The sequence below is a fragment of the Scyliorhinus torazame genome, chromosome 13 (assembly GCF_047496885.1).
Source record: "Scyliorhinus torazame isolate Kashiwa2021f chromosome 13, sScyTor2.1, whole genome shotgun sequence".
NCBI classification, from domain to species: Eukaryota; Metazoa; Chordata; class Chondrichthyes; order Carcharhiniformes; family Scyliorhinidae; genus Scyliorhinus; species Scyliorhinus torazame.
The window spans coordinates 193,347,548-193,363,087 of record NC_092719.1 but is presented as its reverse complement, the minus strand read 5'-3'; the positions used below and the strand labels follow the sequence as shown (position 1 = coordinate 193,363,087).

Sequence of the window (15,540 nt, the reverse complement as noted above, 5' to 3'; positions counted from 1 at the left end):
CCACAGTGAGCATCTATGATATTCTACACTTCTTAGAGTTAGCCCATTTGTGTGCAGCAATATAGTGAATCTTTCTCACACAACCTGTAGCCTTCAATTTTCATGTTCACTTTTAAGTAGCATCCTGTGCCTCATGTTCGCAGAACTCCATCATTATGGTCTCTTTAGTGTTGGGCGAAGTATTTACCAAGACTCGCTTCCACAGCGGTACTGCTCGTCTCAATCATTATGGTTTTGTTCCACAGGTTGAGCAGCTGACCGAGGAGCAGAAGAATGGTGAGGAGTTATTAAACACAACAAGAAAATTAAAAACCACGCTTAAAATGCACTAAACCTCCTAGTAATGAAATGCTCCTTGTTTTTTCAGAGTTCAGGGCAGCTTTTGATATTTTCGTACAGGATGCTGAAGATGGATGCATCAGCACCAAGGAGCTGGGCAAAGTAATGCGCATGTTGGGTCAGAACCCAACGCCAGAAGAGTTGCAGGAGATGATTGATGAAGTGGATGAAGATGGTACAAATCATATTTTAGTCTCTCCTGACATTATTTCTCACTCTGTTATAATAATGAGCTACTTGATGTGTATGTTATGGAGCCATTGGTAGATTTAAGTATTAGGTTACATTCAAATCCCCTGATCCTAATGCATGACCGTAACCTTTGAACACTACGGACTTAATTACATTTTTCATGAATTATACTGGAACTTCTTTTCCTGTAGGAATTATAACCATAATGCACTAATGCCAACAACCCTGAATGATGTCACGCAGGTTGAACACTTAATTTAGAAATGTTCTCAACTCAGCATTTGTCACCACGAGGACTTACATAGAACATAGTTGAAAAATAAAATGGCGAATGATGCCTCAAATACTCTCAAAAATATTAAAACTCATTCAGAACTGCTGTAGTACTGGTGTGGAATCAAGTCCCCTGTCCACATTCCCATCATGTGGAGATGCCGGCGTTGGACTGGGGTGAGCACAGTAAGAAGTCTTACAACACCAGGTTGAAGTCCAACAGGTTTGTTTCGAATCACTAGCTTTCGGAGCACTGCTCCTTCCTCAGGATCATTTCTATCATAGACATTTCCATCAGATTTGGTGAATGACATGGGGAGGTTAGGAAAGAAGAATGGTGGGGAAAATATGGAATCCAAGTTCCTTTTGTCCCACCATAAAAGCCTACACACATTTCCTGGACTTTTCTATTGTAAAATGGCTGTCTGAGATCACGTACATCTGAGTTTAAAAAACTGTCCTAGAGAAAGATACACACCATTGAGGAACCATATGCAGTTATTAGAAACTATTTCCTAGTCCTTCATTTCAAAAGAGAGATATGTCCACAGTATGCTGAGGTTTGAATGTGTTTCATTTTAAAAAAAAAGCTTTGACACAAGTTTTGTAGCATCAACATGTTTTGCCTCCACATAATATCACCATATGAAACACTAGAGATAAAGGATGTGTGGATACGGTAACATATATGAATGGATTGGATAATTGACAAGTATGCTATTGTTGCTTCATTAGTCGAAGGAAAATCTTGCAGCACAGGTTTTAACATAGTCAACTGAACGTCTCAATGGTTTAAGTCTATAATCTTTTTACAACTTTAATTTTATCATGGTCAAATCAGTAAGAATTGTGTTTTTATGATGTCTTTGTATGCAAATAGCTTGTCCTCTTTCTTTGGAGATTTCTGGCCAATATCTAAAAGTGAGGAATAAAGTATCAAATTCAAAGAGCTGTCACAGCAGCAGATATAATTTATTCCAATGAACCACATGGTCAGCAAGGGTTAGATTTCCACTGAGACAGTAAAGGGTTTCAATAAATTGCAGTCAATGTTATAATGAATATCATTAGAAAGAATAGCAATCATTTCACACTAAAAAGCCAGTAGACATGCACAAACCTTCCAGGGCCACCATGACTAAATTCGTAAAGTTCTATTTTTTGATATTGGATTGCAAGACCTGTGCTAGTGTTATGGAGCTTGCATTCAATTATTCCAGACGTTGTTCAGTGACTATCATGAGAGCCATAGTCTTGCAAATTCTCAGTGATAATTGAATGTTACAATGTGCCATTCACCATTGTTTAATTGATTGGTCTCTTATTTTCAGTTACCATATAAATTTACAAGGCAAGGTGTCATAAAGGAGAAGTATGAAATTTACTCAATAATGCACCTACCCCACACATTAAAAATAAATATTGGCCGCCTATTCCCAGGGTTCTCTCTGCAATAGCATTCTTCTTCCCTCACCCCCAAAGGCCGTGAATTATAGGTGCATGAAAATTCTGCAGGTGCCTGCATTCACTTGCCATTTTGTCTAAGTGAACCTAACCTGACGGTCAGCGAGCTATATGACCAAGGAGCATCACAGGCATACCGCATCCCATTGTGGCTTGATGCACATAGAAACATTGATAGCCAGAGTAATTCAATAATATAAGGAGTGTGTCAGCATAACTATAGCCTATTTAAAAACCTGATTTAACATTTTAGACCTGTGTGGTCGACCATTCCTTCCAAGTAATTTATTTGTACAGTTACAAACTATTATCAGTAGTGATAAAAAACTATTTACTAATATGTCTTATTGAGGAAATTACTTAACCAAATTATTACTTTAATAAGCTTTCATATGCAGTGCATTGTACTGTTGGAAATTTATTTTTGCACAGTAATCATAGAATTCCTACATTGCAGAAGGAAGCCATTTGGCTCACGAGTTTGCACCGGCCCTTGAAAAGAGCACCCTACTTAATTAAGCCCACTCCCCTGCCCTATCCCCGTAACCCCAACTAAGCTTTTGGACACTAAGGGGAAATTTAGCATGGCCGATCCACCTAACCTGCACATCTTTAGCCTATGGATGGTAACCAGAGCACCTGGAGAAAACCCATGCAGACCCAGGGAGAATGTGCAAACTCCACACTGACAGTCACCCAAGGGTGGAATTGAACCCAGGTCCCTGGAGCTGTGAGGCAGCAGTGTTAATCACTATGCCACCGTGCCGCCCTAATGTATCCATTATGTACTCGAACATATTCAGTGTATCTCCAAGAACCTCTATCAAGAAATTCAAAAGCAATGCCTTGGACCTGAAATATTAAACATAAAACATAAATGTAACAATTTTATACACTATGGTATCTTATTATCAACAGTCTATTACTGTCTGAAGTTGTTACCAAGTGAAAACTGGAAGTATTGGGAAGTTCTCTATTTTATCAGAATCTTGAAGACCTCACTCAGTTGAATTCTTTAAAAAAGTGTAAATGCTTTCATTATTAAGTGTATGCTAGGTAATAAAGACAATGAAGAAAGACATGAGAGACGTGCATTAAGTTAGAAAATAACAGTGCTACTGTTCCATATTTAATTATAGGCTCCACTTTTCGAATGATAAGCTAAGCAATAGAATATTATTTTTATGATTTTGTATCATTTCTTTAACATGTGATCAATCTAAATATTTCCGAATCCCGGTTTTCATTTAGGTAGTGGAACTGTTGACTTTGATGAATTCTTGGTCATGATGGTGAGATGTATGAAAGACGATAGCAAAGGAAAATCCGAAGAAGAGCTGGCAGAATTGTTTCGCGTGTTTGATAAGTAAGTACATGTTGTTTGAAATATACTTATAACTTACATATGCATTCTTATACATCTACATATGATAACCCAACTGATATACAATTATCAAATTTGTCACCAAATTCATTTGCATCCACTTTTATGTCAGCAGAAAGCAATTTGTGAATCTTAATTGTTCTGAATATTAAACAGCAGATTGGCCCTTTTTTGCAGTAGAAATAGCAGTGAATTTAACATTGTTCACAATTATTTACATGCAAATCAGACGAGAACGCCCAAGAGACAGCACATGTGCAGCTATATGTGTAGATCAGAATGTCGCAGTTGAAGATGATGTGCTCCTCTCAAAGCTGCACATGAGAAATTCACCATTTCAATATGTGTAACAACGTAAAGTTTTTGCACTTACCCAATATATACGCACTACACTCGCTTAAAAAAAAATAGCCTCGCCCATTCCAGTGTAACTTAAATTTGAACTGGGTAGTAAGTCTGAATTACTTCCAAACAATTGCTCTGAAAATTAAATTTTACAAGTGTGTACTCTCATTCCTTCAGATTTTAATTAGTGCTGGAAATCTTTTTAAATGAATAATTATTTTTAACTGTTTCGTTTCATTGTTTTAACTCCCCCTTTTTCAAACCAATATTTATTTGCCCCTCCTTTATTTTGCTTTCTTTATCTGCATTAGATATTGAATTAGATAGTCTGATTGATATTTCCTGGTTTTGACACTGTCCTGTCCATTAATGTTCTTCAATCTGATTGGTTAAGGAGTTGCATAGATGCTTCCTCTGTTCACACAGGTCCCCAGGTACCCTGTAGAGTCCCTTGGCAGAGAGCAAATAGAATATCCAGTGCAAAAACCCATTAAAAATGTAATGGTCAAGTGCAAGTTTAATGAATGATTGGTGCCAAACAAATCCAGACCTATCTGTTAGATAGGGCAGCATGGTCGCACAGTGGGTAGCACTGTTGTTTCACAGCTCCAGGATCCCAGGTTTGATTCCCGACTTGGGTCACTGTCTGTGCGGAGTCTGCACGTTCTCCCTGTGTCTGTTTGGATTTCCTCCGGGTACTCCGGTTTCCTCCCACAAGTCCTGAAAGACATGCTGTTAGGTAATTTGGACATTCTGAATTCTCCCTCAGTGTACCCGAACAGGCACCGGAATGTGGCGAGTAGGAGCTTTTCACAGTAACTTCATTGCAGTGTTAATGTAAGCCTACTTGTGACAATAAAGATTATTATTATTATAGGAAGACAGAATTAGCAATCGGGAATGCTTCAGATACTGGAATACTCAATCAAGAATGAGATATAAAATGTGCAGCGTGAATGGACCATAATTTCAACCATCAGTTGTGAGGAAATATATTTTGTTCAAAGCTATTGCTACAAAATATCTTAAGAGCCTTCCCAAGGAGTGATTGCCAAAGTCTTCTCATCAATTCCAACAATAAATGTGAAATAATGCTTCATAAGCATTTCTGCATTTACTTGAAAGTGTTATTATTGCCTGGAGCCTAGTTTGCTCTGAGATAAATGAGATAATCCAGAAAACTGTTATGAGAAGATTTTTCTCCGAACCACAGAAGACAATTTTGAAAGTTATTACTCAATCTGCTTCAGCTATTCTTCCAGTTCGTGCATCCTTGATCATAACTTTGCCACATACAAAAATGGGCCCTTTGCTAATTACTTTAAATCTGTGCCCTTTAGTCATTGATCCTTCTGCCACTGGAAAGAGTTTGCCCTTATTTACTGCATTAAAGAGAACAACCCTATTAAATCTATCAAACGTATTTGTAACAAACTCAATGTTAATCCACAACACCCTCAATGGGGGCAATAAGTATGATGACCTGAATATTGTCATTGAATCCATTTCACAATTTAATGAGTAAAATCAAAAGAGTGTGGGAATAATGCTCAGCCCAGGAACTTATCAAAGGCAATGGAATTTAAATATTCTATCCCTTTACCAAAAGTTGCAAGTGACAAAAGGATATGCAATGAAAGAGGCTCAAATTGATTTAATTGAAGTTTTAATTTCCTTATTGCGTTATGGGCCAGGGTTTAAAAACTCCAAAGTGTATTATGGAGTTCACCTGACCTATAACTTTTTATGTTGAATTTGGCTAGGATGAGCACAAGAGCCTCCCTTCAGGTATTATTCAACAGTCTTCCTAGACACTTTAATCAAAATTAGCATTTGTTATGGGCCAGGGTTTAGAGAACCCCAAAGAGTATCATGGAGTTCACCTGACCCACAACTTTTACTAGATTGTGGTTTGGGGAGCACACGGCCCACTCTACAGGTGTGGTACAGCAGAAATGGAAAAGTATTTTTTAAAGCAAAACAATGTTTATTCTATGAACTCAAGTTAACCTTTTTAAAACATACAGTGAACATCTTGGCAACCATTAATTCAAATACAACCCCCAAAGAATACAACACTAAGTAATCCTTTAAGCTTTCCTTTTAACATCCATAAGACTTAAAACACCTTTTACCAGAAGCACATCAGGTTAAAGTCACTACTGTTATTAGTTTTACATCACCAGGATCGGTTTACAGTCTTTAGATTACAGAGAGAGACTCTAATCCACCTTCTGGCTGTGACTGCAGCTATCCAGCTCTGTAAACGAAACTAAAACACACCCTGCAGCAAACAGCCTAAAACGAAAGTAAAAAGCTGACAGACAGCCCAGCTCCACCCACTCTCTGACATCATTGCAGTAATAAACACCCATTTTTTAAAGGTACTCTCACATGACACCTCCCCCCAAGAAAAAAAACCCATCAACTTCAAGATGGTTTCATTTTTCACCTTTTCACTATCCTTTAAGAAATGCACACAGTAAATATACTTTTTTGTTTTAAAAAAAAACAACACCCGCAAACGGGTATAATAATATAGTCCATTTTTTTTCTTCTTCCTCCAACTGGAATCCTTCTCGATTGACAGTCTCTTTGAACAAGAAGTTCTTGGCACGATCCGTCCATTTCTCTATGCATTTCTCTTTAAAGACAGATACTTTAGTTCAATCTGATAGCAGAGTCCCTTGTAATTCTCCAACACCGGAGCATTGGTTATCACAGCTTTCAGGCCATCAAATGCCTGTTGAAAGTCCGCTGTCCACTGAAATTTTCGACCTTTCTTCAGCAAGTCCATCAGTGGAGCAGTCACGCTACAAAACCTTTGCACAAATGTTCGACCAAATCCACTCATGCCACCTTTGCTGGCAACATTCTTCCCAGACTACATAACTCCTCATTTCTTACCATTTAAGATTGACTAGCTCCCGTATCTCTTAAAATTGTGACTTGTTTACCTGCTCCTCCTGTAAACTTTACCCACACAAGTAAGTTCTTTAAAGAGATCTGGCACCTTCTTATCAATCCCCTCTTGATCAGGCTGTACAATCTTTTGCACCTCCTTTGCTTCACTTGGGCTTTCCTTTACCACTTTAACAAGCCCCACTATCTTATCCTGTTTTACCACATCAGCCGTCCCAGTGTTTTTCTTCAACCACCAACACTGTGACTTTACATGGCCTAGTTTATTACAGTGAGAACATTTCAAACTTTTCATTTCTTTTCCTGGATTTCTTTTTTAATTTGAGGTACACTCTCCTTATTATCTCCCATCAGATCACCTTTACCTTTACCACTTGTGTATTTCTCATGTCCCCAGTTTCTATCCCTCACAGGCTGAAACTGATGTCGGAAACCAAGCTTTGATTTATGAACTAATTCATAATCATCTGCCATTTCTGCTGCTAATCTCGCAGTTTTAACCCTCTGCTCTTCCACATGAATTCTCACTACATCAGGAAATGAATTTTTAAACTCCTCCAAAAGTATAATTTCTCTGAGAGGTTCATACATTTGGTCTATTTTCAAAGCCCTTATCCACCTATCAAAATTACTCCGTTTGATCCTTTCAAACTCCATGTATGTTTGACCAAAGTCTTTCCTTAAATTTCTAAACTTTGTCTGTAAGCTTCAGGCACCAGTTCATATACATCTAAGATGGATTTTTTTCACCTCCTCATACGTCCCAGATACCTCCTCCGGTAGCGATGCAAACACTTCACTAGCCCTACCTACCTATCAGCTTTGCTTGAATCAGTAATACCCACATGTCCTGTGGCCATTTCATTTGTTTGGCTACCTTCTCAAATTAAATGAAAAAGGCTTCTACCTCCTTCTCATCAAACATTGGCAATGCTTGGACATATTTAAATAGATTCCCACCAAGCCTTCGGCTATGATGCTCTTTCTCACTATCCTTATCACTATCCTCCAACTGTACGTTTCCCTTTACGTCTGCCAAATTTAACTGACTGTTATGTTTCATAGCCATTTTCTGAAGTTCAAACTCTCTCTCTTTTTCCCTTTCCTCTCTATCTCTTTCCTTTTCCTCTCTATCTCTTTCTTTGTTTCTTTCTTCTTTCTCTTTTTCTTTTCCCCTGATCTGTATCTCCCTTTCTCTTTTTCTCTAATTGCATATTCAAGCTGCTTTAATTCTTTTTCATGAAAATTCTTTTTCATGTTCAAGTTGCTTAATCTGCAACTGGATGTTTGCCATTTCTAATGAGCCAGACTGTATCTCAGGCAACTTTAAATGCTTAGCCACCGCCATAATTACCTCATCTTTTCACATTTTGTCAGGTAATGTTAACTGCAATGTTTTTGCCAAATCTAACAGTCTGCTTAGTCTCTGTCCGTAAGGTACTGCGTGTGAACGTCTCCACCCCCAAAAACTTCAGAGCCCCTGAAAGAGCCATTGTCCACAACACACTCCCTATTTAAACTGAAATACCACATCTGAAAAGCAACCACAATATGCTCACCCCTCACTGTCTTTAAGTTCACTAAGCCAATCCAATAGGTAGACTTTTATCCCCCTCAAGCCCCCAATTTGTTATGGGCCAGGGTTTAGAGAGCCCCAACGTGTATCATGGAGTTCACCTGACCCACGACTTTTACTAGATTGTGGTATGGGGAGCACACGGCCCACTCTACAGGTGTGGTACAGCAGAAACGGAAAAGTATCTTTTAAAGCAAAATAATGTTTATTCTATGAACTCCAGTTAACCTTTTTAAAACATACAGTGAACATCTGCGCAACCATTAATTCAAATACAACCCCCAAAGAATACAACACTAAGTAATCCTTTAAGCTTTCCTTTTAACATCCATAAGACTTAAAACACCTTTTACCAGAAGCACACCAGGTTAAAGTCACTACTGTTATTAGTTTTAAATCACCAGGATCGATTTACAGTCTTTAGATTACAGAGAGGGTCTCCAGTACACTTTGTAGCTGTGACTGCAGCTATCCAGCTCTGAAAACGAAACTAAAACACACCCTGCAGCAAACAGCCTAAAACAAAAGTAAAAAGCTGACCGACAGCCCAGCTCCACCCACTCTCTGACACCACTGCAGTAATAAACATCCTTTTCTTAAAGGTACTCTCACTACAGATATTTATATACATACCCATTTATAAACACCCATTTCTTAAAGGTACTCTCACATGGCACTTTATACTAAGAACTTAGTTAACGTTTATATATAACCTAACAGCAAGAATTTTATCAATTACAAACACAAAGACCCCACACAGCTGCAGTAATCTATGTATAACCCTTTATGAATTCTCCCTTAACTGTTCCAATTCAAAAACCAAATGCCATAAACCAAAACCCCCTTTTTAAGGACATGGCCCAACACTCAGCATTCACTTGAAAACGACTGGCTTTTCTTGAGTTTCTGACCCTGTCTCATCAGCAGGTTTAACCCCTTCCAGAAAGCAAACTATATCTTTTAAGTTAGCAAAACAGCAGGTAGCTATAATCAATGGGTTTTTTTTTGGAACAACTCTTTAAAATGAAAATTGGGAGACAGGCCAAAACGCTTCTGTTCTCTGCTCTGAGTCCACAGCAGCCAAATGTGAAAACAAAAACAAAAAACAGCTCACAGAGCCATAGCCCAGCTCCACCCAGACAATGACATTGCTGAAGCCATGTGATAAGACAAAAACCTTTCTTAAAGGGACACTCATATGACAATTGATGGTGAAGGCTAACATACTGGCTGCAATTGTTTTGCTGATTTGAGAAGTAATTTATCATGTTAGAAGATTTGGTAAGGTTAATGTAAAATTATATGATAGGACCAGCTTCATTAAAGTTGCAAATCTTATTGAGGTACAATGCTTGATCAATCCATCTGTGTCCCCATTTTAACTTTATCATCTACCTGTACTTTAACAGAAATGCTGATGGTTACATTGACCTCTTTGAATTAAGAACAATGTTGGAAGAAACAGGTGAATGTATCACCGATGATGACATTGAAGAGCTTATGAGAGATGGTGACAAAAACAGTGATGGAAAAATCGATTATGACGGTAAGTTACATAGTCACTGAATATGCTTTGCAGCACAGAGTCTTTTTTTATTTAGCAATTCTTAAACAACAACTTTCAAAAATATTACTTTTGAGCGTTCCAAAGTTTTTGAAGCGGCAGCATGATCCATTTATCTGGCTCTCATTTGTGTTCTCTCACGGCATCCCGAGACACTCCATGGCTCTGATTTTCTAGCAGATGCCAACAATGGTTAAATTAAAATATATTAAAAAAACTGTGCTGAACCCCAGCCTTGCATGATCTTTTATCAGACCCCATGATATTTGGGGCAGCACGGTAGCATGGTGGTTAGCACAATTGCTTCACAGCTCCAGGGTCCCAGGTTCGATTCCCGGCTTGGGTCACTGTCTGTGTGGAGTCTGCACGTTCTCCCCGTGTGTGCGTGGGTTTCCTCCGGGGGCTCCGGTTTCCTCCCACAGTCCAAAGATGTGCAGGTTAGGTGGATTGGCCATGCTAAATTGCCCTTAGTGTCCAAAATTGCCCTTAGTGTTGGGTGGGGTTACTGGGTTATGGGGATAGGGTGGAGGCATGGACTTAGGTAGGGTGCTCTTTCAAAGAGCCGATGCAGACTCGATGGGCCGAATGGCCTCCTTCTGCACTGTAAATTCTATGATAATCTATGATATTTGTGCTGCCTTCTTTCTCTCCTGTGTAGGTGGATCCATGGATGTGTAATATTGTCCTTATTTTATACCCTTTTCTCTTTCATTGGTTTCCTGTAATCCCCAAAACAATCCCATGATAAACTATAATCCTCCTCACTTCTCTTGTCCCACTTACTGCTCTTCCATTACTCTCTTCCACATTATCCCCTTGTCCCATCTATCTCCAATATATTGGCCAGTTCTTTCTGTCACTTTCTCATGCCAATCCTCAATTATCCATTTATTCTATTTATTTCTTAATTCATTTCTAAATGTAATCCCATAACCTGCCTCTTCGGTCTCTCAATCTGCTTTTAATAACGTGCTTCCTGCTTCTCATCTGTTTCTCTTGACACAAATCCCTTTTGTATGAATTTTGAATATAGTCATCTTTCATCGAATGTTCTATCTTATTAAAAAGCCGATTGCATTCCCTTCTTTGACCTTCGCACTGGACTAACTAATTACCCGATATACCCGACATATGCTGTCGTATTACAGCTGTGGACTGTGATTGGTCTTGTTAGTTTTAGAAGTGAGCAGTACCAGAACTATCGCTTGAAATCAGCTTTGCTGTGCCGACAGAGGCCTGTGCCAATCTTGATACCGCTCCATAGTGTTCAAGCTAGTGTACATCATGCCTTTACCAAAGCCATCTTGGATTTAAATTATTGACAAGTTAGCCAAGCACAAAACAGTGGATTTCAATGTGTAGAACATTTAATCCCACCCAATCTATGGACAATCCCACCTAACCTGCCCATCTTTGATCATAGCAATGCACTCAGATTTTATGGTGAGTTTTGCAGCTCATCATGACATTCATAAGGTGACTGTGGGTGGCGGAGGGCTGTTGGAAACAGTAAGTAGGGTCTTTTTGCAAATAAGGCGGCGCAAACATAACAGATCTAGCAATAGAAGATTACTGCCAAGTCAGCCTTCTCTGACAGACAAATAAATCTGTGGGCCGATCACAGTAAAACAACAGCTGAATATATAACAGGATAGGGGCAACAGGTCAGAGCTCAAATTGCTGGCATCCCAAATTGTTGACAGTAATTAAGTACTGTCATATTGTCACAAGTGTCACCATGCACATTTACCACCTTTCAGGAGTGCTTTACTCAAAAGTGTATTTTAAATACGTTGATGAAAACTCACTTATTAATATTGTTAGATATTTAAGTTTTTTTTAATATTTAAGAACATTTATTTTAATATTGTGTTCTTATAATGTGATCTGTTCTATTACAGAATTCCTGGAATTCATGAAAGGTGTTGAGTAAATTTTATAAGACTGATGCCAAGAATCCAGTTACTTACATTGTTGTGACTCTTCTTTCGCCTGTTACCAAGCAGTACACAAACTAGCTTTGGAACAACTGATTGAAACTACTCTCAAGTCCAAGATTTCTCTGTCATTCAAATACTTACGGATTTTTTCATTACTGTATACAATTAGATATTTAATGTAATGTTTTAAAATTAGAAAATGATGCAGCTGCTGAAGGTCAATAAAATTTTAACCAATATTGCATTAGGTAGGTGCTCGACAAACTAACTCCACTCAGCCAGTACTCCAAGGTCAGAGGTTATTCTAATTCCTTTTCTATAATTGCAGCAACCAAACATTTGAACCAACAAGAATTCAATGAAATGATCACTCAAAAACATTACAGAATGGTTCTGTAATTGACTGGTTTAATTCACATAGACCTCTGGGATTTCATTGGTTAAAGTTTGGGGATATAATTAATAAAGGGGACAATGATCAATAATCAGTTATCTGATCTCACAGCCACAAAACATTTATAATAGTTGAAAATTAATACATACTACCTATTCTATTTCAGCATAAGAGAGGGGCTTGACCGAGTACAGAGATGCCAATTCAGTTCCCAGCATTAAATAAAAGTGCAGAAAGGAATATTCATAGGATCAATAAAACAGCCTCAGATTAGCCAACTTTCAGACTGCAAAGGAAATTATACCAGATAATTAAAAAACCCTGTATTCTCAAACAGATCAGGTACTTCGCTAAATAATTGGGCTCACTTAGTACCGATATATCACAAAGAAATCTCACAGTAATGAATTTTATGCTACAGCAATAAGGTACAAGCAAAATAAACTGTATCTGAATGAAAGTCCACACATATGGCACAAACTGTACAATTTGTATCAGATAAGGTAAGAAGTCTTGTAATATCAGGTTAAAGTCCAACAGGTTTGTTTGGAATCTCTAGCTTTTGGAGCGCAGCTCCTTCCGAGCTGCGTTCTGAAAGCTAGTGATTCCAAATAAATCTCTTGGACTTTAACCTGGTGTTGTAAGACTGCTTACTGTGCCCACCCCAGTCCAACACCGGCATAGAATTTACAGTGCAGAAGGAGGCCATTCGGCCTATCTAGTCTGCACCGGCTCTTGGAAAGAGCACCCTACTTAAGCCCACACCTCAACTCTATCCCCGTAACCCAGTAATCCCACCTAACCTTTTTGGGCACTAAAGGCAATTTAGCATGGTCAATCCACCTAACCTGCAAAATCTTTGAAGTGTGGGAGGAAACCGGAGCACTCGGAGGAAACCCCACGTACACATGGGGAGAAGGTGCAGACTCCGCACAGACAGTGACCCAAGCTGGGAATCGAACCTGGGACCCTGGAACTGTGAAGCAACTGTGCTAACTGCTGTGCTACCCTGGTGAATCGTTGAATTAATCCAAATTGCTTCTCAGATTCCCGAATTAGGACTAATCATATACTGTGGATTTTCCAGCATTTATGCCTGCACAAATGTTAGTATTGAGGCAAATTAAATGATTTTGTCAAAAGTTACAGCTCCACTTCCTCTTCTGTCCAAGCTGTTAGAACTGCTTGAAGTTTCAAGCCCATCCCAGCTCTCTATACATGTTGGTCTTCCTTTAGGACTATGTGGACGTCAGAATGTCAAATGAATGCTTTCTATCCTATTTGTTTTCATCTCGGCAATTAGTCACAATGTAAGAAAGCTTTGAATAGTGGGCAGGTTTCTGCAATGGACTGAAAATTGATGAAACCAGAGAATGGAAAGAGTGGCCATGAACGCAGCAGTATTCCTGTAGCAACAGCAACAAATTTGGGGGCTAGATCAAGGAAGTCACTGTGATTGTGAAGGAGAGATCCTAAACACAGGAATGAGAATTGTGGAGCCTGGAGCCAAAATATGAGGCAGCGCAACAATAAAGATGATAGGTGATTTGGACATGGTTGAATAGCCTTTTGACATGCAATCTAGACTCACACAAGGAGTGACATGTGGATGAAGTAAACCACAAGGTTGCCTGACAGAAATCAGCGAAGTTAGAATAGACAACAGAAACAGAACTGGAGAGGTTAAGATGGGGGAGGAAGTGTAGAATGACTATTTGTACTGGAAAGTAAACGTCTAAGAGAACAAGAAAGCAAACAATGCCTCTGATGGAATTATTTGGAAATGTAATTACACGTTTAAAAGCATGGCACCGAGGACCCGGTTCGATCCCAGACACGAGTCGCAGTTTGTGTGGAGTTTGCACATTCTCCCAGTGTCTACATGGGTCACCCTCACAACCTAAAAGATGTGCAGGGTAGGTGGATTAAGCTAAATTGCCCCTTAATTGGAATTTTTAAAAAAAAATGAAACTTGTGGCATAGTGGTTAGCATGGCTGCCTCACAGCTCCAGGGTTCCATGTTCAATTCGGCCTCGGGTGACTGTTGTTTGCACTTTCTCACAGTCCAAATGTGCAGGTTGGGTGGATTGGCTATGCTAAATTGCCCCTTAGTGTCCAAAGGTTAGGTGGGGTTGCTGGGGTACAGGGATAGGGTGGAGGTGTGGGTTTAAGTAAGGTACTCTTTCCAAGGGCCCGTGCAGACTCGAGGGGCCGAATGGCGGCCTTCTGCACTGTAAATTCTATGATTCTATATATTCCATTTTAGAAACCAATCCATTGCATGCTGAATTAATTGTGTTTTTAAGGTTTTAATGACAGATAAAACAAATTAGACCTTGATAAAGTTTGAATAACAGGAAATAGTATAGCGGTAAAATTCATTTTGCTTTAAACTTATGAAAATGTTTGCTGGGAATAAATGTGCTTCATGTGGAAGAGATTATGCTTCTTCAAATATGTTTGGGCTGTACGTTGGAGAATCTTATCCTGATAGAATCCCTACAGTGCAGAAAGAGGCCATTCGGCCCATTAAGTCTGCACCGACCCTCCAAAAGAGCACCCTACCTAGGTCCACTTCATGCCCTATCCCCTTAACCCTGCGCATTGAGCATGGCGAATACACCTAACATAAACATCTTTGGACTTAGAGGAAACTGGAGCACGAGGAGGAAATCCACGCAGACACAGAGAGAACATGCAAACCCCACACAGTCACCGAAGGCCTGAACTGAAGTCCGGTTAAGCCATTGTTGGGATATATATAGTCAGCCTTAGGCAGGAAGGATAGGGTTCAAATGTATAGCTGTTCCTACAGGGATATTATTTTACTGCAGAATTTCAACCATGTTTTAGTCTTTGGAGAGTTAAAACGTTGAATGACTTATTTGCCAGTAACACTAAACAAAATATTGATTTGCTACAAATTATACAAAATAGAAAGATAATAAGCAATATAGTTTGTATCCCATTCTACACATTTATCTACGGCAGTGTTTTACTCGGAATCCAAGGGTTCCACAAGCAACCCTTAAAGGGTAGCAAGCGATTTTCAGGTCATTTGAACAGTATACTATTTTTTCCAAGATATATTGTTACATTTAATGAAAAATAATCATTAAACGTTTGCATTTTCATTAGTTCATTCAA

General features: G+C 39.0%; 1 protein-coding gene across 1 annotated transcript in view; it reads left to right on the top strand.

Moving 5' to 3' along the window:
- LOC140388466 (troponin C, slow skeletal and cardiac muscles) overlaps nucleotides 1–15,540 on the top strand; it is a 29,570-nt gene extending 14,030 nt beyond the window's left edge. Inside the window, exons 2-6 of the mRNA XM_072472652.1 lie at nucleotides 246–276; nucleotides 368–514; nucleotides 3,520–3,634; nucleotides 9,905–10,041; nucleotides 11,961–15,540. Of these exons, the coding sequence (XP_072328753.1) occupies nucleotides 246–276; nucleotides 368–514; nucleotides 3,520–3,634; nucleotides 9,905–10,041; nucleotides 11,961–11,992 (462 nt within the window). The 3' untranslated portion in view covers nucleotides 11,993–15,540. The remainder of the gene's footprint in view (nucleotides 1–245; nucleotides 277–367; nucleotides 515–3,519; nucleotides 3,635–9,904; nucleotides 10,042–11,960) is intronic.